Here is a 27,568-nt window from a genome sequence, read left to right as displayed (position 1 = left end):
CATAGGCCACACTGGTATGATATCAAAGGGGCCATGAGACTGGAGTCTTCTCCCTACAGTGCTATCTGGGTTTTTACAAAATTAAAATTCATCTTAGGCTATCAGGTGGATGTTGATGCTTGGGAAGAGAGAGAGTAATTTATTGGACTTCAAATCTATGTTTCTGTTCACACAATTTACTGAAAGATTTCTGTTCGTACAGTAAAACTGGTGTCATCTTATCTCATATGATGTACGCAGCTCTTCTCACCATAGTCTCAGTATCTGTGCAAACTCACTTAACAACAAGCCTTTTAATATAAAGGGGGAAGATTTTTCTTTCTTAAAACTGACTTCAATTGAGTGTCAGTAAATAGTAGTATAGAATTTTGCTAGACTACAAGTTATGTCTTCAATTAAATGGCTTCTAGACACTGTCTACGTCTCATTTTACAATAACAACAGGAGATACCATTTATTGACTGGCTACTGAATGTCAAGCACTGTGCCAAGGGCATTATATCTCACTTACCTAAAATAAAATTAACATCGCATGAAAATGTAAGCTGTCTTCATGGTGAAAGGCCTAAAATAATTGGCCTCTGCACATGGCCCTCTTAGCTGGAATTTGGAGCATACAATTCTAGAAATCTCTTTTTCTTATAGCTGAAGAACATCCCATTAGATTAACTTCTCCCTTCTTAAACATTACTATTCCCTGGGATAAATTTCAGTGAGTTCAACTGAGCCAAACACTGGCATTAGCCTCTATTAAGTAAAATGCAATATGAAACTGTACTACCTTTTCCTTCATTACTGCCAGACCCCTCCCCCCTTATCCCAAATTCTGTATTTATACTGGAAACTAAAAATAAAGCTTACACCATAGATGTAGTGAGCTAAGCATCATTTGTACCCCAGAGACCACATGAGGAGTTGAGATTTGAAACACTGTGCTATTAGAATGGACCCCCTAGCCATACTTCATATGAAGAGTAATATAGTGAGGATGAAAAGCATTCCAACTTCATGCTTATTTTTACAATTTGGCTAGAATCTGCCATTTTTGAACCAATAGTAATATTATTGGTGTTATTTTGTATATCTATAACTTTGAAACTTGGTATTATTGCACAGCTTAAAATGATAATATATTTGGGGGTTTTCTTGGAAAATGTTGCTATAATTTAGAAAAGGATCTGTACACTTACCACGTTGCCAATCTGAAAATATTTTAATGTTCATTCTAAGTCACAGGGGCTTGCCAAACTGGCATTTGGAATTAAAGTCTGTTATTTGTAAAGAAATTATGCAGTTATCTAATTCAAGCTCACCATGGTCTCTATTATGTTTTAAATTATGTTATATGCCACAATCTATTATATAAATAATTACTGAAAAATGTTGCTCATTATTCTACATACTTAACACATCACTGTCTCAAGTTTGAAAATAACAACTAAATACTTCAAAACAAAATCACTCACAAAGAATTACCTCTTTTATTTGACATTTAATAGAATAATCTAGAAATACTGTGAAAAGATTTCCTTGGTTCCTGGGTCGATGCTCAACCACTGAGCAACCCTGGCTGGGTGTAGAAAGATTTTTCTTATTGGTATTATTGTGCTATTAGTATTAGACAACCAAAATTACAAAATGGCTTAATTAGCACTACATAAGATTTGTTAAGTCCCAGGAATAAAGACTTATTTGGGCTAATGCCACTTAATAAATCAAAAGCACACTAATTTAAGGAACTAGAAGACTGATGAGAATTGATGAAATATTTGAATTATAGGATATGCTTCTTTAAAAAGTTATGACCTTAAATAAAATGTTGGCAGTGGAGGTTATTGAGAAAGGCTTGCTTTAATACAATCACGTGCCAGTTAATGATGGGATATGTTCTGAGAAATGCATAGTCAAGCAATTTTGTTGTTGTGCGAATACTAGAGTGCACTTACACAAACCTAGATGGTGCAGCCTCCTACTGTAACTGGATGTGCTGTACCGCTATATGACTGGCTGTGCAGATTTGTTCACACGAGCATCACCACAAAAACATTGAGCTATGACATTACCACAGCAACAGCATTTCTAGGTAATGGGAATTTTTCAGCTCCATTAAAATCTTATGGGACCACTATTGTACATGTGGTCTGACGACCTAAACATTATATGTGGTGCACAACTGTAAAGGGATATGAATGTTTGGTAATTAGCATGTTAATTACTTTGATATAAAATGTGATTTTAATTTCATAAAAATGTGATACTTATAGTATTAGTTATAGTGGTAATTTATCCAATATGCCTTGTTTAACAGGTAAAGAAAAAACTTGCAGCTTAGATCCAATCTATAGTAAGACAAATTTCAAAGAAGTACAGGATAAGTTAATAAAAAAATATTATACAAAATGCTTTATAATGTAATTAAAATGTTAGTAGATCTAAAATTTGTATTAATCTATAATTATGGTAGCAGTCTCTTAACCACTTAATGTTTTATTGTCTGATTTAAAAAACATACCTGTACAGCCAGTTTTTCCTTTTTTGCCTGAATATCCCATGTCACAGTGGCAGATAAATGAGCCTTTCGTGTTTTCACAGGTTCCACTTAGACAGATATTTGGATTCAAGTCGCATTCATTAACATCTGTAAAACATAGATATCATTAATGCATATAACCATTTATTTGATATCAGTGAGTACTTTTCCCCCTAGATAATGCAACTGTGCTAAATAAATCAGAAAGGGTGAAATACTTCCACTCAAAAAATGCATCAGATCTGTGGAGCTCAATTCACATGTCCTTTCTACATTGCAGGCTAGCCAGCACACTGGCAATTTATCTGGGTCATAGGCAGGAGGTCAAGTAAGCAAAGAAACTGATTGACTCTAGGCTAAGTATAGAGCCTGTTTATGTGACAGTCTAGAAAACTTTTCAAAACAGCATATGATGTTGCAAGATGAAACTTTTAATTCAGTTTGCATGATGCCAACAAGTTAGTTTCCATATTTTTAAAGATAGGACAGATAAACGAGTAGTCTTAGTGTAGGTAGTTACAAACTTCACTTTCCCCCCAAATTTAAAGTTATTTACTTTGTTATGACATTCACTTTCACTTCTGGGACTTCACAAATATTCAGTAAGGGTTTTCTGAAGCTATAAATGTGATACAATTTAAATATTTTCAATTTTAAATTCCTGCTTCTGGCCAAGATGGAGTAACTGGCACAGAATTTACCTTCCCACCTGAAGCAACAAAAGGACAAGAAAGGCAACAAAAGACAGTGATCTCAAAGAAAAAAAAACAAACTAGATGAGTTCTATGAAGCCCCAGATTACTATGTAGGGAGAGTTTTAAGTCCCTGGCATAGAGAAGGGATGACAGATGGAACCAGGTAGTGTCCCTGGATCAAGGAGGTGAAGCTGGAAGTCCTGAAAGGCCCAGGTCACTAGAGTTCACAGGGCAGGGCAAGGGACAGATGGAAACTGCACAGTAAGAAAGCATCCAAATACCTGCGAAGGGGCCCAGTCAAGTATTCAGATGAGTACTGATCAATGGATTCATGCAAGGAAACTACTCAAAGCTAAGGGAAGTACCACCCACAGGAATTAGAGGAAACAATCATCAGCGTTCACGGAAGGCCTGGACTTGTGCCTCTTCCTACCAGTTTGGAATATCCCAGAATTCACAGGGGTTTGGGTAGAGTGTCCAGAAGAATCTTGCCACAGTAATGGAGCAAAATTAGCCCAAGACTAACTTTTCTTAAAAGCATAATAGCAAGATTTTGAAAGGATCAATCTGTTTCCAAATAACTTAACGGAGTTACATAATAAAGCTCAAGAATATTTCTAGGAATCCAAAAATATCTAGCACCTAGAAAGTAAAAATTTATAATGTCTGGCATCCAATCAAAAATTACCAGGCATTCCATGAAGCGGGAAAATATGAACCATAATAAAAAGTCAATTTACTGAGATGACTCAGAACTGACACAGATGACAGAATTAGTGGAACAGGACATCAAAACAGTTATTATAACTGTATCCCATAAGTTCAAAAGCTAGAGGAATGATTGAACATATCGAATAGAGACACAGAAGTATGAAAAATACCTAAATAAAATTTTAGAGATGAAAATGATGTCTGAGATAAAAAATATACTGAACAGGATTAAAGGCAGATTAGATATTGCAGAAAAGTTTAACAAATTTTAATACATAGCAATAGAAATTCTAAAACAAATGCAATCAATTCTAGAGTTATTGCATTTTGTCAGAAATAAATTTTGCTTGCTTTTAGTTAAACATTTTAAAAGCCTAAACTCTAATTATAGCAGGAGGGCTAAGTGGACAGAAATAATGCATAGACAAAATCAACTCTATCTGGAATTGACCAATGGTAGCTCATCCACATAACATATCTGACAAGAACATCATATCACAGTCACAAGGAAGTTGCTTTTTGAAATGCCAGTTCTGGAATATTAGCATTATACCCCTAAATATCCTTACTTTTCATATAGGATCTATCAGCTCCCCAAACTAATCTTTATGTAATTTAACAGTACTTGTGAATAATCAAAGAAAATGGAAAATTCTGTTTCTTTGCTTACCTACACAAGTCTTCATGTCTTCAGATGCCATGAATCCATCATAACACAAGCACCTGTACTCTCCAGGTATGTTGGTACACTGACCACCATCACAGATATTGGGGTTATCTTCACACTCATCAATGTCTGCAGAGAATAAAACCAACAATGACCTGTTGTTGATATTGGTTCTCTTAATTCAGTGACCCAAGTTGAATGGACTCAGCCCACTTGCATTAGAGAATTAGGTCTCAAATCCAAATGAACATGCTATCAGGAGAGAACCATTTTCAAGATTCCAACATACTGTTCAAGGTCAAGGTTCACACCCAATTAAAAGTCCATCATTTAATTAGCAATTTTATCTCTGATATGAATTTGTCATTCAAAAATGATTATGAATCCTATTTTTTCATGAAATTTAAATGCCTAAAGTCTATCATCTTCTGTTTTATTGATATGTTTAAAGTGAAAACTAGTTAATAAGCATATCTACTCAGATGTAATTTTAGTAAAAATATTTCCAACATTTAATTTTTATAGCAAAATATATATATTTAGGGCTTTTCAGGGAGATTTTTCGAGGTCAGATAAGATATTTTTGGTCTCTACACCTAAGTTCTCTTCTTAACCCAAGCCAAAATCAGTACCTATACTACCCACCTCATTTTTCACCTCTAGATGCCTACATGGCTCTTCTAGCCCAGGATGATACATCAAGAAGTGTAAATTAGACCAGCATTTCTCACATCCAAATCACTTGGAGAGCTTGTGAAAATAGATTACTGTGCTCCACCCCCAGGAGTTTCTGATTCAGTGGGTCTGGGGTGGGGCCCAAGATTTTCTATTTCTAAGACATGCTCAGTTGAGGCTGATGCTGCTGGTCCAGGCAACACACCCTGAAGAGCACTGAAGTAAGTCAAGAGATCAGATTCTTCAAAATTCTGATCAATGGAGACACTATTTTAGACTGCACTTGTTGAGCATGTGCCAGATACTACACTAAGTGCTGTACATACTCTTCCACATAGGCAATCTGAGCCCCGTTTTATAGATGAGAAATCTTAAGCTAAGGATCTTTATCAATGACACACAGCAAAAATATGTAACAAACCAAAGATCTGGACTCAGAACTATTAATTCCACAGTCCAGGCACCAAACTACTCTAAAAAGGGACCTGTTATTTCCCAGGAGGCTAAAACCTACTTACCAGTACATGACCTCTGGTCGGGCATTAGTGCAAATCCCGGCTGACAGCTACATTCATAGCTACCTTCAGAGTTTGTACAGAAGGTCTCACAACCACCATTCATTATGCTGCATTCATCAATGTCTAAAAAAAAATAAAAATAATATTACCTTTTTCTGTGTTTATGATCATGGCATGTATTTATAATTTCTAGGCATGGGTCAAGGAAAACAAATAAACAAACAAAAAAGAACATCCTAGGGCAACTGGAAGTCACCACATTGCTTGATTTCTTCAAAAAATATGAACTACACACCTACTATATGCTAGAGATATGAATCTAATGGTGAATGTGATAGACACAAGACCTCATAATGCTGAACTTCAGCTGGAGAATTAGATGAACAATTAATTACACAATACACAGTGTGCCACCTGCAATGTAGGAGAAATGCTAGGGGCTATGAGAACATATATGACAATGACCACATGGGTGAAATTCTCTGGGTCACAGATTCAGTTATAAACTTGACATTCGGTTTGACTGGCTGAAGTTCTAAACCTTTCAAGAACTTGAGTTAGAGTTCTGAGGTTGTCCTGGGCCATATTTCAGGAGAATTTTTGGGCTGATTTATGACTTTGGGTAGAAACCATGTGAGACTTGGCAGTTCCACATGATGTACACCCCAAACCAGGCAAAAACTGGCAGTTCGCACAAAGTTTCACTTTGACTTTGGGCATAATAAAGCCACAGGGTTTTCTGAGCCACTCTTTCCAGCACGACTAAACCTACAGAGGGCCAGCCACAAAGCAAAAGGCTTGTCCCCCAAAGTCCCCTCTTTAAGGAGTGCCACACCTGGCCTCTTTCTGGGTAAGATATCATAGTCTTCTTTCGAATAATTATTCTTTGAAATCTCTCAGCTGATCTAAACCACCTAAGGGCAGAGATTACACCCTATGTTTTTTTGGCTTTTTCACAGCACTCACCATGCTTCATTATTTCAGGGGGTTAGTAATCACGTGCTGATTTGCCTGGTTATGCATCTGTGTAAACAGAGCATGTGCTACCATTCACCGTTAAAGCAGCATGGGTCAAACTGTACTTGTTAGAGCTGAAACATCCCATAGCTCTCACTTAGTTGCTCTTGAAACACACAAGGAGCTGATATCTGAACATTGTGAGCCACAAGGAAAAGAATTTTACTCACAGGGAAACAAGGAAGATTAAGTAAAGGTAGCTAGTGATGGGAGCAGAACTCCGAGAACACGGCTTGAGTGCTTTAGAAAGAGACTAATAAAATAAAATATAAAACAATATATTGTATAGGACTTACCCACACAAAACAGCCTGTCGGGAGTTGAATGATACCCAGGGTTGCAGGCACACTGATATTTCCCTATGAGGTTCACACACCGGCCATTAGGACAGAGGTTCGCACTCAGTTCACACTCGTTGATGTCTGTGCAGAAAATAGGAATAGCAAACATCCAGCCATCAGCTTCGGACTCTGGCAGAGACGTGGGTCGAATGACTGACCACCAGTAAGTGGTCTGAAGTCTTCCTCCTTACCAGTACATGCTGAGATGTTGGGGGACAGCTGATGACCAGGAGGACATTCACAGCGGTAACTTCCCTCGGTGTTTAGGCAAGCGCCTCCTCGGCACAGGAGGGGATCTCGCAGACACTCGTCAATATCTGCAAAATGGAAACGACCCTGTTGAAGATGTTGGTGGTGTCCGGCCCAGGTCCCCATGTCCACGCCAGTGTACTCATCACCCCGTTTCTGGGTGTCCTGGCCACTAATGGCTCACAGATTCCTTCTTGAAGAACTGCTGTGCATTTCATTCAGAAATATCAGGAGGTGAGGTATTGTATTTCCTTCCCATTTTGGGGGCCACACATGGCCAATAGTTGACTGAACAATGTGGAAACAGAAAATCTTGGCCTCCTTGTCTCAAGGTAGGACAATTCTCCAATGCCATTCCCACTCCTGAGTCACCTATGGAAGCCTGGTAAGGCTGAAGTCTGCTTCTCTTCTCCTTCCCTCACCTGCCTCCCTCACTTCTTTAGGCTCTTCCCGAGAGCACTCCCTCAAAATAATCTCCATCTCAGGCTTGTTTCTAGGGGCCCTGATTTAATGCAACCAGCTTAATTAATCTCCTCTTCTAGGAATATCGGGCAGAGACACTATAATGTGATCTTGAATATAGCTTATATTTGAATTGTTCTCTCTTCCCTGCGGTGTCTATTCTAGGTTTTACACTCACTTGTCTGGGACCCATAACTGGTGTCTGAGGCCACCCACCACCCCGCAGCATGAATTCCCTCAGCTCTCCCACATGTCAGTCTCCCGCTGCCACAGACTGATTCCAGACTCACTGGTCAGGAGAGCAGTGCACGGGGGGAACAGGAAGCCAGGCCATGGGCCATGAATCCTCAAAGCTGCTTGGAATCCTTTCTTTCCTGTGCTGATCAAACGGAGAAACACTTACCCATGCAGTTCTTCATCATCATGAATCCACTTTCATAGCCTTCGTCACACTTGCATTCAAAGTCCCCTGGGGTGTTTATACACTGGCCACGGCCACAGAGGTCAGGAGATATGCGGCACTCATCAATGTCTGCACAAAAGCAGCAAGTGGCAGCAAGTGAGTATCAGGATAGCCTTCCTTCTTGTGGAATAAAGATGAAGAGTCTAAAGGGTGTCCCTCCAAGGTGAGTCCCCTCACTGACCTGTGCAGTTCCGTTCTTCAGAGTCAAGAGCAAAGCCACTGTCGCACCTGCACTTAAAACTGCCAATGGTGTTTCTGCACTTGCCGTGGGTGCAGAGGCTGGGAATCATCTTGCATTCATTGATATCTTCAAGAAAAATAAAATGTGTGAAAAGTTGTGAGTAACCAATAGGTCTCAATCCCACCGTGTTAAACCCGGGAGATTGGAGGGTCTTGATATAAGGTCTTGGCAATATTCATTTTAAGGACTGTGTGATGATCCATGAGAAATATGACTATGTACACATTTCTAGTCTCTTAAACTTCTGTTTTAGAAAGCATTATCAGAGAAGTAAGGAGTGTGTTTATTTGGACTTCTAGAATCCAGCCTGAGACACACTGAACATTTAACTATTTGCTGAATGAATGGTCTAAACCACTAGTGCTTATACTTAAAGCATATAGAAGATTATTAGAATATATTGCCCCACAACAACCAATTGAGCGTATAGAGCAAAGATTTTCATCCTTTTCCATCTCATGGCATGTATAAAGTAATTATACTAAAATTCTATGGTAAACCGAAAAAATATATTACATTTTTGGCTGATCTGACTAAAAAAAAAAGGTATAATTTTGATTCATTCACACCAGATGGCTATTATTGTGCTGACTCCTGTCATTTTTTAATTTGATAATCTCAGGGAAAATAGGTTAGTGCCCCTGACTTAGTAGTCAGATATTGTATATTTTAAGAATCCTTGAGGCACACTGGTTGAACATCACTGGTGTAGAGAAATAAGATATTCATTTATGCTTTTTGATGTGTTTTAGATATGCCCAACATACAAGAATTTCAAAGAAGACATCATTTCTACTTTAAATTATTTGGAAGTAATGTATACTATTTAAAAATATTTTATCAATGTTATAGAGCCATAGAGTTTCATTAATATAGGCAGAAGAGGTTTTTTTTTTGTATACTAGGAGATGACTTCTGTAACGTGTAATCTGAGTTTACCCTTTTAGGAACCTTTCCAGAGTAAGACCTAAAGCTCAAGAAATACAAGTTAATTTTTGCGTAGTGTCATGAGAGACAGAACAGGCAGATTAAATCTCAAGAACATCAAGTCCTTCTGTGGCAATGGATTCCCACAGCCTTTGGAAGCAAATCACTCGAGTTCCTTTAAATTTACTTAAGAGACATTTAAGAGGGCCATCTAGAAACCGTCTTTCTAGACACAACAATTTTAAACCCCAGAGCCTCTTGGACAAAATGCTCAGTAGGAAAAAAAAAGTCTACACATTTTTCTATAAAGATAGTTAACTGATATTTATATACTCATTTCCCATCTGATTCAATTATGAAGCATAATAACTAGGACCAGACACAATGGGCAACCGACACAAAACTCTATACTGGGAACATAAGCTGAGCCTCCCTGAATAGTCGGAATTCTGAGTAACCAATTGTGATTTTTTCCATATGCTAAAGTAAACAAGTTCTGTTTCATTGTGTGTAAAAACTTAAATCAAATTGGAATTAGATTAAATCTGCGACTTCTTGTTTTTTTTTTTGCATGGATTTTAGATTATAGTATAATAAACTGAAATAATATTTGAAATATCCTGTCCCTGGAGTGTGTCTGCCACAGGAACGAGTTTCACTACATTTGGACAAAGAGGTTCTGCCGCTGGGTTTCTCATGCCATTCACCCTCCATTATCTATACTCAGGTGGACTGCAGAGACATGGACGCTCAAATCAGCAGATAAAAGGTCTTCTCATATGGCTTTAGCAGATGGCATACAATTTTCCCATTTCCTTTCATTCATGTTTGGCTTCGGGTAGCATTAAAATGTACTTTAACACTTAATAATGGCGAGATGGGTGAGGCAAGCAACCTCAGGAAATCCTGAGATATAGAAAAAAGAAAACCCATTACAGAGTGAATGTTTGGTTACAGATCACTCAGGAAGCAAAGAATGTATGCTGAGATGATCAAGGATGACCACTCATTGTAATCCCATTGGTAGAACTCTGGGCTCATGCAAATGCATCCTGTTGGTCTAAAGGGCAACCAACCACTGACACCATTGTACCTTTGAAGAAAGGTTTTCCGTTTGTAATTTCTTTTGTGGCAAATCCGGGTCCTCTGGGGCAGAGCTCCTCATACTCAGGCGTGTTTCTCATGGGACACTCCTCACATTCCTCCGTACCCCAGGCCGCCCCCACAGAGCAGCAGCAGGCGTCCATGCGGTGGCGGCCGGCAATGGGCAGCGTGCACTCCTCGTCATCGTACCTCAGGAAGCAGGTTTCCATGCGGATATCTGCCAGAGAACAGAGGGAGCCTGAGGAGAGCTACTCTGTGTTCCCTTTTTCTGATAATTCTATGAAAGGAGCAGTATTCTAAGAAATCCTGCAATGCGCTTGGGGGTGGGGGGGATGTTTTCACAGACGTGCCGGTGACCAATGCATATTGGCCATGATGTCTTGCCATCTCTTCTCAGGCTAAAATCAAACTACACTCTATCTTTGGAGAACATCTGAGCTGGCCCCAGCCCCTTTTCCTCTGATCCACTTCATTTTGGAGAGATGGAATGGTAAACTCCAAAATGAGGAAAAACAGCCAAGAAAAGCCATTCACTCCTCTTCTCAAGTATTCCTTTCACTTCAACATGTGTTCATGTACACATCCTTCTGGATACATGTGGGGTACATCTAGCTCAGTGATGGCGAACCTATGACATGCGTGTCAGAGGTGACACGCGAACTCATTTTTTTGGTTGATTTTTCTTTGTTAAATGGCATTTAAATATATAAAATAAATATCAAAAATATAAGTCTTTGTTTTACTATGGTTGCAAATATCAAAAAATTTCTATATGTGACACGGCACCAGAGTTAAGTTAGGGTTTTTCAAAATGCTGACACGCCGAGCTCAAAAGGTTCGCCATCACTGATCTAGCTCCAACCCCAAATTCATGGGATTATGAGGAAGAATAGAAAGAGTAGCAGACCAGAGGTCAGAAGACCTGGAATTTGGTCCTATTCTGTGACTAAGAAGTCTGCTTGTCTTAGACAATGAGACAAATGAGATTATGCATCTGAAAATTGTAAAGTGTAATTAAAACATAAGGCATGATATTCCCTCTCTTTCCTGATACCCACAAGAGTTTCCTGCAAGCACCTGTCCTCCTGGCCAATAGGAGGACATGCCTGGCAGGTATGAGTTATAGTTTTTTAATTGAAAGTATTCTCTCCACCATTCACCTCATATCTTAGAGCCCATGACATATGGGGGTGGATTTAAGAGCTCTGGAATAATAACTATGGTGATAATGATTGAAGGAACAATTACATACAATTCACTTCACTAACACGTTCTCTACTCTTTTTATAAAGAATAAACAAAGAGCTTCAGTAGGGAAGGCTCTTTTTCCAAAAAACCACCATGGATCCTAACGGAAATGCTGAATTTGGGATGCGTGTATCTGTACTTGGAACCAAATATTCAGCTCTATCTTGTTAACTGAAGTGTTAATAATCTTTAAGAAATGATCACCAGAAAAGTAATAAGTTCTGTGTTACCCAGGCAGATCCTCCCGGTGGAATCCAAACTCATCCCATTGGGACACTGGCACTTAAAGGATCCCCTGGTGTTCACACATTCGCCATTTTTGCAGACTCCTGGGAACACCTCACATTCATTGATATCTATGCAGGAAAAAAAGCATGAAGTTAATATATCTGTAACGTCATTCTACCTTATTCCATTCATGAAGTCATAATTATTCTCATAAGAGAAAAGGCCATTTGAACTTGATAAGATCAGAAAATGATTTTGCTTCCAAAGAGTGTAGGTAGAGTTTCTGGGGTGTCTGTATAGCAACAAATAGAGCTCACCTGCTCCTAAAGATATGAGTTTCTCCATTGGTCTCAGGAGTAATTTCTGAGTTGAAGAGACAGGGAGCTGGTGTGAGGTCTTGGAGACAGCTCTGGGTACTGTGACTATCCCAGGTAAGGCTCCCAGGAACCATATAATTAGCTTTATGAGACCAGATGTTTGGAAGTAAGTAGAGAAACAGAAACCTGGTCTTTCAAATTGGCAAAGAATAAAGAGCTTGTACGTGGGCATAGAAGAAAATCCTACTAAGGAATATGTGGAGCCGGTAAAAAGATTCCCTTTTGAGAAGTGCTGAGAAGTCCCCAGGAGTGTATTACTGGTTCTACCTCAGCTATGGTCTCACTGTTCTGTCAAAACCTTGGTGGTCCCAGTTTGAATTGGGGAGACTCAAAAGATGCTCGCGTTCATCCATTTATCATTCACTGACTCTCAAATGTGCCCTTCTGTCCCACTTTGCTTAATGCAAAGCAGTATGTTCTCTGCACTTAATTTGGAAAAATATTCACCACCAAATTAATCCAAAGAAAGGCACTTACTTGCCAATGTCGAAAATATGGAGCATTGGTTAAGAAATTCACTCACAGTGTCTCTGTTTAGAAGAAATATTTCCCAAACTAGGGACGCTAAAAAAATGTTCCTGATCTCTCCTTGTAAGAGAGATAAATGGGAAGGGGGAAATTTACCTTTTTGGATTCTTTTTTTTTTGTTCTGGCCACTTGTATACAAAAATGTGCTGCTGAGGTCAGAGAAGTTATTAACAGTGGGTCTGGACCAAAGAAAGGCCAAAGAATTCAGTCATTATTTGGAAAGCAAGACCTTGGGTGGGGGTTACAGTGTTCCTCTTTATTTCAGCAGGGAAGAAATTGCATTTCATCCCACATATGGGACTAATTGCTGTTTTTAAAATTGTTCAGCTGCTGTGTCATGTCAGGTTGTGTTAGTCACCCTGACCTATGTCTATCTGGAACTCCAGGAGAAAGAATCACGGCAAACTGGAGATTAATCTATGTATATTTTCAAAAATAATGCAGCTAAGTGTGTCTTTCTAAATCATCTGTGATGAAACAAACAAACAACAAAAAATAGGACAAACCAAGAAAAAGGCAAATTTTACAGCCCTATTAAAAACCTGTTTTATCTTCTTGATAAACAGCATTTTGAAAGGGCAGTCAATTCAAAGTATGGTCAGCCTACATTTTCAGCCATCCTGTACTCTGGCCATAGTAGTTTGAAACTGGCAAGAGCATATATATGCTTGTGAAATTAACATCTGTTGTGCTCTTCAGTTCTCATTATTTTATTTCTCTGCGGCATATTTCTCATTGTGAAGTTACATGACATCTTTATCCAGTCCAAGTTAACACAAGCATTCTTCAAGCACACAGAAATTTATGGTTTATAAATAATCATAAATACCTTCACATTGTGTTCCTTTTATTCTTGAGTAGCCTTTACCACATATGGGATCTGTAAAAAAAAAACCCCACAAACAAACAAAAACAAAAAACAAATTTGAGATAACAATATCCAGACTTTGTAGTTATGACCTAGTATAAGAAACACGAAAGAGGACCGGGAACATGAATTACATTTTGTTTCTATAAATAAGTCTGAGATAACAAAGTGTTTTTGAAACTGCATAAGAGAAAAAGAATAATGAAATGTATCCTTAAATAAAGCTCAGTTCCTGTGAGATATCCAAAAAGACATCAAGGTGCCCTAAATATCATGTTATATTGATGACCAAGAAGGAAACTGACTAGATTTCTCTGTTGCTATTAGCCCTAAAATAGGAATCAAACTATAGGATTACTGTAACATGAGTTTTAAAACCAAAGTCTAGAACTTGAATATCTCATGCCCTGTAGCATTCATACCATGTAAATTCATGCATTTATATACCCAAAGATTGAATCAACAAAATCATCAGCAAGTCTCCCAGACCTCAGCTTTGCAACAGACTTACAAATTTAGTCATGAATACTGATTTCTTTATGTTACTCAATTTTTTTTGGAAGAAAATGTGCACCTATACAAGGCTCAGAACCCCTAGTCCCAAGATTCTCCAGAGAGCCAATAGGAATTGCTGGTCTAGGAAAGCAACACCAGGTAACTGGTGATAGAAAACAATAAATTGACAAATTATCTGAAATTATTGTCTTTGATACTTCTCTTAGTTTCCTATTCAGTAATATGTTTTATTGAAGTCATCAGAATTAAATCTTCTAAAATCCTCACGTGAGCCCAAATGCACAAAGTACTAGGCCTCCCCTTTCTAAGCAAAGTGACCAGTGAGATGGGCACAGGAGCCACAGCGCCCATTTCACTTACCGACTTGGCATATGGTACAGGGGCTCCCCCAGGCAGCACCAAGGGAGGAACAGCACTCAGACTTTAAGGTGGCTCCATTGATGTTGATCTCACACCGCCCATCGATGACAGTCTGCCAGCAAGTGCCCTTGATGGTTTCTGTGGGGGGTAGGGAGGGATAATATTTAATAGGTATTTCAATACAGCAGCATTGGTAAACACCAGGAAATCATTCTCAGGAAGATAAATACCTATGCAGATGGTTTTTGTTGGATCCAAAGTACTTTCAGGAGAACATTCACAGATGAAAGAGCCTTGGCTGTTTTTGCAGACTCCATTAATGCAAGGATTGGATTCACATTCATCGATATCTGAAACAAAAACAGCTCTATATCACTGCTAAACACTAGTCTTGAGCATGAATGGATATGGAAACTTTGGCCTCAATGGCTATCATAAATTCTTCATTGGATAGTAAAGCTGGCCTAAATAGATTTTTTCTAGACTAGATGGAATGCCAAAAATAATAATTAAACAAGTATCTATAGTACAGAATATGGAGCAAATGTAAGTTTGATTTCTGAATAATGAACTCAAACAACATATATGTAATGTCTTCTGCATCTATTAAATGATAGCTAATAAAATTCCAATTGCAGGCAAATGCAAAATGAATGCTTTTAAAAGGTACTTAAACTAAGAATAAAGGACAAATAATATGCCAATTGCAGGTAAGTACCACCAATAGCTTGCAAAGTGTATACAAGTGTCATTTAGGACCACAGATTCTCAACTAAAGGGGCATAATTATCTAAAATAGAAGTGACTCTAATTTATTTCCATGGCTTTCTAGTGGCAATACAAAAGAAAGCAAAGTATGTAGTATAGGAACAAAAAAAATGTAGTTTACCTTCACAGGTTTTTAGATCAGGTTTGTATATAAATCCCTTGGGGCAGGTACAGACAAAACTTCCAGGAGTGTTCCTACATTGTCCATTGTCACAAAGTAGACTGTTCAATACACATTCATTAATATCTGGAAAACCAATGAAAATGAACTTTTAAAAGAGCCCATCCCTTTCATGCAACTTCTTTGCTCTTTTAGTTGGGTTTACAAAGTCACAATGATATGATTAATTCAAACAAAGAGGCAAAACTTCTGTCCCATTGGTCTTTGCCTAAACCACCCAATTTTAGGAAAATGGGGGCTTGACCTGATTATCTGTACTTGGTATATACAAAGTATAAAATCACCACACACTGTTCATTCACTTCTTTCTTGAGCAGGAAGAAAATCTGGATTTACTGGCAATTGCTAATCTTTATATAATTGTCTCATTGTACCAGAATTCAAAGGACTAATCTATTGATTTAAGAAACTAAATAAACATTTAGAAGGTATGGTCCATTTTTGATATGTGTTGGTTCCAGGATAAGTGTTTCTTCTTTAGAATAATTTAAAAGGTCTCTGGTTATGTTTATCAAGTCTGAGGCAATCTGCAGAGTTTATAATTGTCATGGGGAATTAGACTGGAGATTTAGAGAGCTGCGGAAAACTCCTTGCTTTCAGCTGAATAGTTGGCCTATCTGATGCAAATTCTAACTTTTGATATGTATGACTTAGATTAGGAAGTGTAGAAATCACATGGCTTTTTAAAGTATCCCTTTGGGCTATAACATCACACAGCCCATAGAAAAAGCTACATATTCACAAGGAATTTTTTAGACATGGAGAGGTTCTGCTTAGATCATCATTTGACAAGCTAGTAACCCTGACATAAAGGATACAGAAATTCAGCACTGGAGAGCCGCATGGGTTCACAGCATTAAATACACAATTCAGCAACATATTTTTAAAGTTTTTAATATGGGAAAATCGAGTGTAAAGTCATGTTATCAGCTGAGTGAAGTAGCATACTGAGATTTCTGTCAAAATAATATATGGAATGCTAATACTTTCCAAAAGGGTCATATTGCAATTCTTAAACTTTGATGATGTCTGAAAACTTAAACTGAGGAATTGATGATAAGCACTAAAAACTAGCCAGGCCCTGGAGTCCTGTGTGGTTAATGGCTCGAATGGACCTTTGAGTCCTAACTTCAAACTTCTGAACATAATCTGAAATCTGAAGATACTTCTGACTTGATAGTATATACAACTTTGAAGTATATACTAAAGCATTGAAGGAAGAATCCCTACAGCCTCTCAAACTCCCTCTTGCTTCCCATCGGGTGATTTCTGGATGAAGCTAAACATCCCTGTGTCTTTCTGGCCTGCCCAAATAAATAATGATTTTTCATGTCTGCCAATAAAGAGAGGCTCTCATAGAAAAACGAAATAGTGAAACTTGTTTTCAGTGGAATCTAGTTTAAAAGCACCATGTGTAGCCTACAAAAGGGCCCTACAATTAAGGGTGTGCGAGACAAAGAATTCATTTCTCCAAAGTCAATGTAGACCACAGAGAAGGAAGGGCCAAGTTTTGGCCAGCAATAAAAGAGAGGGAGGGAGAAAGAAGCCTGTAGTTCAAAGAGGAGGGTTTGGTGTGTAGCCCCCCGTGACCTGCTTCCATCCTCCATGTTTTCTAGATACAGATTTTGCCTGAGACCCAGATGAAAGCTGATTTAAATGGGAGCAGATGCTTTGTTCTACTGTTAGCTCTTTTTCCACGTGTGCAGATGCCACATATTAAGAAGGCAAGCAGGTGAAAAATAAGTAAGATTTCAAAGTAAGATTTCTGCTTTTCCCAAAATAACAAGTTTCTATCTTGGCCACAATGACAATTGTCAGCAGCCCTAACAACAGAGGGATCTATTAGGTACAGCACTCTGCTTCCACCTGCAAAATTGGACAACTGTACATTGTATGAGAGGGGCAGTAAGCACGCCCGCTATGTTCCATTCTGTAAGTAGTTAAATAGAAGATAAAGTAAAAATTACTCATGAAAAACAGTGAAAGTATAGGAAAGAAGAAGAGCATAGTAGAGGGTGTGAGGACAGGAGACCTACAAAAATAACTCAGAGATACAGAGAGAGTGGGAGGGGGCAAAGTGATTGAAGCTTGTTTTAGAGCACCTGCAGTTAGCGCTTTCTCTCCCCCCCCCATTCCCTTTTCTTAATTTAGATAAGAGCTATAAATAGAGTCCAGACCTTCATCATGTATTGCTGTGTAAAAGTACCCACATTGTTTTAATACTGATATCAGAGTGTCAACATAAACACAGAATTTTGTAGGAGTAGGAGCTATGAAAAAAAGAAGAAATGGCCAACTATAAAAAAAGTTACATTTGAATGAAGGTCTTTGTAACAGATTAAAAGTGCTGTAGAGAACCAAAGTACCTTGGCACTAGGAGACAGAAATAACAATTAGGCTGAATGAGCTTTGGAAAGAATGTTTATAATAACAAGAGGTCAGGGGACAAGTTATGGATATTTCAGAGATGGTCAATATTAAAATAGTCCTATATAGCATCTATACTAAAAAAAGGATAATATGCTAATTAGACTGGACGTCTTCCGGACAGTCATAGTGGTGGGGGCCGAGGCAGAGGTGGTTAGGGGCAATCAGGCCAGCAGAGGAGGGCAGGTAGGAGCGATCAGGCTGGCAGGGGAGCAGTTAGGGGGCGATCAGGCCAGCAGGGAGGGCAGTTAGGGGCAATCAGGCCAGCAGAGGAGGGCAGGTAGGAGCGATCAGGCTGGCAGGGGAGCAGTTAGGGGGCGATCAGGCCAGCAGGGAGGGCAGTTAGGGGCAATCAGGCCAGCAGAGGAGGGCAGGTAGGAGCGATCAGGCTGGCAGGGGAGCAGTTAGGGGGCGATCAGGCCAGCAGGGAGGGCAGTTAGGGGCAATCAGGCCAGCAGAGGAGGGCAGGTAGGAGCGATCAGGCTGGCAGGGGAGCAGTTAGGGAGCAATCAGGTTGGCAGGGGAGCAGTTAGGGGGCGATCAGGCCTGCTGGCAGAGGCAGTTAGGGGAGATCAGGCCAGCAGGGGAGTAATTAGGGGGCAATCAGGTCGGGAGGGGAGCAGTTAGGGGTGATCAGGCTGGCAGGGGAGCAGTTAGGGAGCAATCAGGTTGGCAGGGGAGCAGTTAGGGGGCGATCAGGCCTGCTGGCAGAGGCAGTTAGGGGAGATCAGGCCAGCAGGCAGAGGCGGTTAGGGGCGATCAGGCAGGCAGTGGAGCATTTAGGGGCATCAGGCTGGCAAGCAGAGGTGGTTAGGGGCAATCAGACAGGCAGGTGAGCGGTTAGGAGCCAGTGGTCTCAGATTGCGAGAGGGATGTCTGACTGCCAGTTTAGGTGGGATCGGGTCTAAACCAGCAGTCGGACATCTCCTGAGGGGTCCCAGATTGGAGAGGGTGCAGGCTGGGCTGAGGGATCCCCCTGTGCATGAATTTCGTGCACCAGGTCTCTAGTCCTATATAATAAAAGGCTAATATGCAAATCCACTGAACTACAGAATCACCGGTTGCTATGACGTGCACTGACCACCAGGGGGCAGATGCTCAATGCTGGAGCTACCCCCTGGTGGTCAGTGTGCTCCCACAGGGGGAGCGCTGCTCAGCCAGAAGCCGGGATCACGGCTGGCAAGCGCAGAAGTGGTGGTGGGAGCCTCTCCTGCCTCTGTGGCAGTGCTAAGGATGTCTGACTGATGGCTTAGACAGGGAGTGGGCCTAAGCTGACAGTTGGACATCCTCTGAGGGCTCCCGGACTGCAAAAGGGTGCCTCTAGTAATAAATAAAAAAAACTTAATTGGCATGACCATTGTTCCTTGTTCAAGGGAGTAAAGTTCTATATGATATAATTTAATCCCATTCCTCTTATAAATTAAAGCACTATTTGTCTACTCAAAGGCAACGAGTTTCTTGGGAGGGGTCCCAGTATTTCATCAAGCTCTCCAACACCAGAGGACTCCAAATGGTAAAGGGAGAAACATGACAAATAAAACAGCTGACACCCAAGGACACATGGGAGAAACTTTTTTTTCCTAGGGTCAGAACATATGGTGATTCCCTAATGGCTGGATGGGAGATAGTTGAGTCCATTATCCAATAAGTAGTTGATACTTGCTAGATTGTGTGTTAAAAGAATGAACAGGACATTTGTTTATTTCAATCTGTAGCATCTCTGAATTATTACATTTCCAACAACTGACTGACCACCTTAGAACAGTACATTTCAAACCCTACCCCTAAAATACCACTAATACACCTGGTTGGCTTAGTTGGTTGAAGTGTGGTCCCATACACCACAAGGTTGTGGGTCCCATCCTCCTTCATCAGGATGCACATGGGAGGCAACCATTAATATCTCTCTCTGTCTCTTTCTCTAAAAATTAGTTTAAAAAATATCCTCAGGTGGGGATAAAAATACATACATACATACATACACACATAATCCTAAAGGCAGAAAAGAGTAAACACCTACTTCTAAGTCCCAAATGGCTTTCAGAAAGTAAAAAATATACTTTAGGTCTCCTGTTTATCTTAAAGACTACTAATCTTAGTCCCACTTCATGAAAGTATGTTTGCTTTGAGGTAAAATGTGTTTTGCTTCCAAATAAAAAAGGTTCACCATCTTACATTTGGGTTTGGGTATGCTTTGGCATATTTTCACAAGTCTGAATATTCTGGTTTTAGAAGTCGAACTTCAGGAAACCGGAGGCAGTATGTCACTACACTACGGAACGGACACTACACATTTCAGAAGATACTAGTCTAGGCAACTGGAGAAGCTGAAGAAGAAAACAATGGTGTCTCTGTTGACCATTTTCTTCTCAACCAAAGGATTTATTGAGTTACTGGCTGGAACCTTCATTAGGATTGTTAGAGCATAAAAATGACATTTGTTAAACTTAACAGAGAGCAGTTATTACTGAAAATAAGCTGGGTTTTCTCTGAGTAATCCTAAAATGTGGTTGGGAGAAGAGCTGCTTCATGATAAAAATTAGGGATGCCATTGTAGCCATCCAAGAATGGTTCAGTGTTTGCATTTTATGTATCTAAGGAGCTCCTCTTTTATGGATTGAATCTGATACATGTTTATTCATAAATTATCAAGATTCAGCTACATACATTTTTGTCCACCAAGACATGGACGGGCCATGCTGTCACCCAAAGTGTAGAGCATCCACCTGCTCAGTCCCTGAAGTCCTTCATGAGTGGTTTCCCCCAAAGCATCGAAAGGAGGAAAGCAATGTGCACGGAACATCTTAGAAAACAGGGGAAACTCCTCACCAACACAGTTTTTCCCAGTTGAATCCACTTCGTATCCTGAATTGCAGATACATTTGTAGGTCCCACGGAGGTTTTCACAAATTCCATTCGGACAAATGTCAGGATCTAATGCACATTCGTTTATATCTGCACCACAAAAGAGTTCAAAATCAATAACATGCTAAATACCAAATTACTATCAAAAGATAGCATTACAATAAATGTAATGACCTTAGGATCTTGTGAAGAGAAAAAAAAAAGGTGACAGTTTGATTAAAAAATCCTTGATCCCTTTTTCTCAGTACAAGATATCCTGAGTCAAATCTTCCTTCCCTTAGTCTATGAGAGGAACTGGCTTCTGACCTGGACTTAAAAGATTTCCAATCCTTAATCAACTGAAGGAGACCTCCTGGCTTCTGATCCAAAAGCCGGATGGAAAAGTGAATCAAAAGCAGAGCCCAAGTCCCTACAACTGGTCTCTCTGCCACCTGCTGTCCGTATCCCATCCACCTTCCATACTTCCACCAGACTTAACCTCAAAACTAGGTGACTGTGTCATTCTCATGGCTCAAACTCTTGTAATAATATCCTCAAGCTCAAATTAAAATACGAACCCTGCTTACTGACTTTAAGCTTTTCACTCTTCCATGAACATAAAACACCCTCTTCACTCTGTGTCCAGAAGGCTTGAGGCAGACCTGTGCTCCCGGCCAAAGCCCCCTCAGACTCCACCTGTGCTGGGAGACCTCTGTGGCTCTGCCCAGAGGATGCTAGGTTCCCCTCTGCTGTGCCCTCCCAGACTGAGGAGAGCTCTAACAGTCAAAGGCGATGCAGAATGACAGTCAATGAATGACAGTCTCAAATCTTGGTGCCTGACTCTTCTATACATCAGAGCTGACCTTTTTGACTTCTGCAGGTCCCTAACACAACTTAGTTACTCCACACTAACTCCTTATTCATTATAAATTACCTAAATTCTCCTCTCCTGTCCTCCAAATATCCTCTCCCACCTTCATCCACTCAAAGTGATGAAATCAATCAAGTTGAGTGAACTGACAATCAATTCAGCCAGTCCACTTTTTTCAGAACTCCCCTGAATCAAATAGTTTCATTTTATGTTAATAAAATAATCCTTTCGGCTTTCTTATCACCCATCTTATACTTATTCCAACTCTCCCTTTTAATTGTAATTCCTTTTATAGCACTGATATTTCTCTAGTTCTTACTCATACACTTAAATAGTTCATTCTCGTCCAACTGAGTTAATTGCTGTCATTGCCTGCTACAAAAGATGAAAAATACAAAATATAAGATGGCTCCCAATTGCCATCTTATAATGACCGAGCACTGGACAATTATGAAATAACAATTCAATTGAGCCCATAGCCCTCACCTGTACTTGATAATGGAAGATACAAAAGAAGGCCAGGCTGCCCCTTCTTGTAAATGAGCAACCACAGTCTTTGTATCTCATCCACCGTCCTCTAACCACGCCCTCTAAGGAGGGCACCCAATTGTCATTTCCACGCCCCACACCCACACCCAGCAATCCCAGGACCCGCGGTGCCCTGGTTGCCCTGCCACTGGGGGCTTCTCAGTGACCCGGGTACATCATGCAGTGATGGCCAACGAGGGAGTCAGACCAGACTGGTGTAAAGGGGCCAACTGGAAACCCACAGGAAGGCCTGACCCGCCTCTGCACATGCCCAAGGTAGTAAATTTCGAAACCAGTCCTTACCGCTGCCTGCTGAGGTCATTCCTGGCCCACTGCTGCAGAGTGCCTGATACTCCGCTGCAATAAATTAACAGACAGTAAATGATCCCTTTGTTTGCAGAACAGGTCAATCCTGCTTTTGGTTTTGCACACATCATTTCCTCCAAAGTGAGTGGAACTGAAATAAGTGGCAACGGAAAGGAGGCATCTCCCGGGGGCGTCACCATTACACGGAGCTCCCATTTAAAGGCTCCGCATCACTGAGGAAAACAAGTTTTAAGGCAACAGGCAAGTTCCAGCAATTCCCCGTGCAGAGCACTTTCGGAAAAGGTGTTTTTCCTATAACTTGATTTTGTTCACCAGGGAACAGTTTACACTTACAGCGAAATGTGCCTGTTAAAGTGTGGTTTCTTAACTGTTAATAAAACTTTCTCCCACCATCTTGGGAATAATTTCGTTTCTCGGTGCGAGCTGTTTTCTCAGTACCCAGTTCTTAACATTTTCTCATTTCTCTTTGCAAAGTCTCTAGCCTCCACTCACAAGAACAACAGGGTATCTGTGTTTGCATTAAAGTATATTTTTTAAAAGAGTGAATATTTTTCAGGGTGCTAGACTCATTTTTGTAAGTCCATAGGAGAAGTATTGCATGATGTTAAAACTGTGAGATCTTATTGAAGAAATAGAAGTTTGTGGACTATGTTCTAAGATTGTGATGGATCAGATTTCTATTTCGTTTTTTAAAATTAAACTTATTGGGGTAATGTTGATTAAAATCGATAGAATGTTTTGCATACAATTCCAACAATATTTGATGGACAGAAGAGCTTCATGGTTAAATGCAAATCATTTGCACTGAAGGGGCAGGAAAACTGGATCCTAGAGATGAGCATCTTTACAGGGGCTCCTGCAGCTCACTGCTGAAGCCAACAGTCCTTACAGTCTTACCAGAAAATCGTGTTCCTGATGACAGTGAAGCAAATGAGTTAGGCCATTCATAGAAAGAAAACTAAGGTTGGATCCCTCAGAACCTGTGCCTTCTAGCACATGTAAATTTGAGAAAAGTAGGAAAATCCCTTAATTTTTAAATCATCTTAAAGGGGGGTGGGAAAAGGGAACAAATGAAAGGTGCCTGCCATTGTGTGTTTGAAAGACAGGAACTGGGAGCAAAAGGAAACACATCCTTTTTATTTTCTCACATTAGCAATTAATTGAGACATCTAACCAAAGGTGGAGAAATACTCTATGTAATAAAAACAGGAAAAGCAAAATCTGACCAGTTTTGTAAAAAGTACTTTTAACATTAGTGCTAAAATTAGCTGATGCTTGGACTAAATGCAGGTAAATTATTGTTCTTTTCCATTTGGGCAAGATCTGGTACTAAAGTGTTCCCTGTGGTGAATTCAGGTCAGCATGGGCTTGAATGCTGATGGCCATACTTATTGCTGGGGGTCTTGGGAGCAAGGCTTTTCCCTCTGTTAGTTTCATCTTCTATAAATTGGAGACAATGATACCCAACTCACACTATAGTTCTATGGATTTAATGAGAGAACGTGGACAGTGCTCAGCATAACACCTGGATCAGCTCAAGCACTTAGATGACAGGTGTTGCTGAGCTAACTCAGTGTTGTGCCATGAAGGCCGCAGTATGGGGACAGATGAAAAAAAGTCCTAATAATGACACTTCTGTGTATTTAACTGACTGATCTCTGTGAGAGGAAATGCTCAGCCAGTGCGAAATATCTTCACATACAGCCCACTTGACCTCCAGAGCACAAAGATGGGCTTTAGATGTTGTGTGGTTGGGGTTTCTCAGTAGATTAACTAAAGCTATTCCTTCGGGATATTTTCAATACCTTTGGAAATCCTTCTTCTCTCCGGAAATGAGGGATGCCTACATTCAGATCCTTCATAATTTGGCATTTTCATTTACCAAAGAGGTAGAGAAACACACTGAATGAAATCACTTCCACATGTGGGCCTCTGCTGTGCAAATCCATTCAAATATAAATAGAGGCTAGTCGAACTGGGCTTCAAATGTCACTCTAAGCTTTCTAAAGAAATCTGGTCTCCTTAGTCATCTTTTTATAAGCCCACTTATTTTGCTACAGCTCAAGTTCTTTGGAGATGTACTCAGTCCAGAGGGAAAAGGTGAGAACTATATGCACCAAGGGTCTCGGATTCTAAGTTTGGCTCTTCCACTCATTTACTATATGAACAAATCACCTATAGTCTCGTGCACCAGTTTTCAAGATACTTATCTATCTTCTAAATTCAAAGCATGCAACAAAAGTACTCTGAAAAGTTAAAGTAACATACAAAAGGCTGGCAGTAATAATGTATGACTATAAAGTTATATGAAAGTATCCTTGTTGGATAAAATTATATTTGTATATTACATAATTGAAGTATTATAAACAAGTATTTAATGGATTGATAATCATATATAAAATGATAATTTGTATATTAGTCACTGGGTAATGTAACCAGACAGAATAAAGCTTTTCTTCTTTCATTGGTATCCCCATTTTTTTTAAAGTCTCCATTTAACTTTCTCTAACTTCTTATAATATATTTTAATTTCTAGGTCAGAAATGAACTAACAGAACCTATCAATGTGTACCAACCAATCAGAGATACATGTTTTCAATATTAGATCTAACTCTAGGGCATTAGAAGCCAATGGCCAAGCCACCTTAAAATTCTGTTCAAATGCAGACAGTCTATTGTTTTAATTTCAATACACTCTTTTTGTCTTACAAATAAATATAATTTACAAGTGGAGAGGCTCCTCTGGATTACCTAAAACAAGTCATTTTAGAGATGAGAAAACTAAGAATCCCTTTTCCATATCATTCTAGTTTATAATTATGTTTACTAATGTAAGCCATCTCAAACCTTTTTGAAAATAGGTGAGAAAAATTCCTAAATAAACAAAAATCCACAAAAAACTAACTCCACTCCTTTCTCCCCACCCCCACCCCCCAGTTGAGTACTTTGTCTGCCTGTGACCAGGGAGCAGAATTCTGACTCTCGGACCAGTTTTCTCTCCACTGTGCCATGTCGCTTCAAATAGTGGAAATTACTTTTTCCCTAGGCTTGAATAAAATCATTTAGGAGTAGCACACTAAAATCAACACTATGGATTTGAACAAAATTCACAAGGCCTTTTGGAGAAAAGTTGGAAATATTCAGGTAACCTGAAAATTATTTACTCTTACGCTGGGTAAAATTCTGCTTTATAAGTCGTCCCTACAAAATGCAAACACCGTGAAACTACTTTAGAAAACAAAGTTACCTGTATTCCAAAGAGCATGACTATTATTGAGGTGGGGGAGTTCCGAGGGGAGGCACAAATGTGCTGCCTATTCCAAACGGTTGTTAGAATCGGGTGAGTAATGTGGATCAAGACTCCTGCCAAGACCCCAGGAAGGTACGTGATGTACCTGGAGAGCATATGTAATCTTTCCCTAGGACTTGCATAAATGCAAGACTGCACATGGTGGCACAAGGGTAGCAGTGCAAGGAAGGCATCCACGTGACAGCACATACCTGAGTTCTGTGCAGGACACGGCTGGCAAGGTTCCCCAAATGCATACTCAGTGTTGGCACAGCAGCATTCGGATTTAGTAACAGCACCAAACAAGGGCTTGACACACTGGCCTCTCTTGTATCCACCGTAGCATGTGCTCCGCATGTGTGTGTCTAAACGGGAAGACACATCTGTCATCACACCATTGCTTCAAACAGATGAGAGCCCCCAGGTCAAAGTTGAAGCTAGCTTTATTTATCCATCATCCCAGTTCTTACAAATAATGCCTCTGGTGTTTGGTCTCAATAAAAAATAATAAAACAAAAAAAACTGCATTCAGGTTCCAAGCACTGGAAACCAGTGGCCAGATTCCTTCAGTGTTCTAGGGACTATCCTGGTTTCCCTAACTGGGAGGCACTTAGGCACTGGCATTATACTTCATTCATTTCTGTCTGCCCCAGGCCTGTACAAAGCAGACACTTCATAATGAATGATGGCTGATGGCTGATTATCATCCCATGCTAAATAAGATCTTTATGAATTGTGGCCTACCTCTAAATAGACATGTAATTATTGAATGTCTGAATTAGATGTACTTTCAAAAAAGGGAAGTTTGATCTGTCAAGATTCATTATATAAATCTGTAAGAGTTGGCCAATAAATGGTGTCATCTTTAGCATCAGGGAGGGGGTGTCCAGCTATGCCCAATCCCCTCCCAATTCAAAGGGTTCACTATCTTTCTTAAAAATAATTTGAATAAAATTCATATCTATTTCTCAAAAAATCTCAAACTCCTTATAAAGCCACCTAAAGCTATTATCATGTAAGTTTCTTGGTTATGCATATCCTCCTCCGCTGCATTCTATATTTCCCTTTGGACATTAATACTCGATGAACATGTTGCCAAGAGATAATGGGCATACACAGGCCAATTTCAAAAACCATTATCAAGGAGGGTGGGAGAAAACTGAGGACAGCTATGTGATTAGGAAAGAAAAGGGGTAAGAAGAGATGAGGATTCCCTTGCTTTTCATTTACTGCAACTCATCTTTCTATCACTTAAATTAATATACAATTTATCCAAGAAGAGAACTGACTGTTGGTTTGTTGCTCCATAAATATTAATTATATCAAATCTGCTGCAGTTGATTGCATTTGCTATTGGTGGGTTTTATTGATTGACAGAGCGTGGATCGCTATCCTACATCCAGTTATGGCTTAACCTACCAACACACACTCGCCCGTCCAGCCCCACAGCCAGTCCTGGAAAGCATTCACATTTGTAGGAGCCATCGGTGTTGACACAACGTCCGTTCATGCAGATCCCCGGTGTTTCACACTCGTTAATATCTGTGGTGTGGAAAAGCACTTATTAAAAAAGAAGTAACTTTCATCTACAGCCATAACATGTTTATA

General features: G+C 39.7%; 1 protein-coding gene across 1 annotated transcript in view; it reads right to left on the bottom strand.

Moving 5' to 3' along the window:
* Positions 1 to 27,568, bottom strand: part of FBN1 (fibrillin 1) — a 243,974-nt gene that overhangs the window by 69,232 nt on the left and 147,174 nt on the right. The window contains exons 14-30 of the mRNA XM_005863975.2: positions 27,380 to 27,502; positions 26,173 to 26,325; positions 22,648 to 22,701; positions 20,931 to 21,056; positions 15,615 to 15,740; positions 14,956 to 15,075; positions 14,726 to 14,863; positions 13,811 to 13,861; positions 12,079 to 12,204; positions 10,590 to 10,817; positions 8,510 to 8,635; positions 8,269 to 8,397; positions 7,346 to 7,471; positions 7,110 to 7,235; positions 5,797 to 5,919; positions 4,607 to 4,732; positions 2,513 to 2,638 (exon numbers count right to left, since the gene is read on the bottom strand). Of these exons, the coding sequence (XP_005864037.1) occupies positions 2,513 to 2,638; positions 4,607 to 4,732; positions 5,797 to 5,919; positions 7,110 to 7,235; positions 7,346 to 7,471; positions 8,269 to 8,397; positions 8,510 to 8,635; positions 10,590 to 10,817; positions 12,079 to 12,204; positions 13,811 to 13,861; positions 14,726 to 14,863; positions 14,956 to 15,075; positions 15,615 to 15,740; positions 20,931 to 21,056; positions 22,648 to 22,701; positions 26,173 to 26,325; positions 27,380 to 27,502 (2,127 nt within the window). The remainder of the gene's footprint in view (positions 1 to 2,512; positions 2,639 to 4,606; positions 4,733 to 5,796; positions 5,920 to 7,109; positions 7,236 to 7,345; positions 7,472 to 8,268; positions 8,398 to 8,509; positions 8,636 to 10,589; positions 10,818 to 12,078; positions 12,205 to 13,810; positions 13,862 to 14,725; positions 14,864 to 14,955; positions 15,076 to 15,614; positions 15,741 to 20,930; positions 21,057 to 22,647; positions 22,702 to 26,172; positions 26,326 to 27,379; positions 27,503 to 27,568) is intronic.

Source organism: Myotis brandtii, unplaced genomic scaffold (genome assembly GCF_000412655.1).
Source record: "Myotis brandtii unplaced genomic scaffold, ASM41265v1 scaffold182, whole genome shotgun sequence".
NCBI lineage: Eukaryota > Metazoa > Chordata > Mammalia > Chiroptera > Vespertilionidae > Myotis > Myotis brandtii.
Note: the sequence above shows the minus strand (reverse complement) of the source record. Positions and strands in the feature narration are given on the sequence as shown.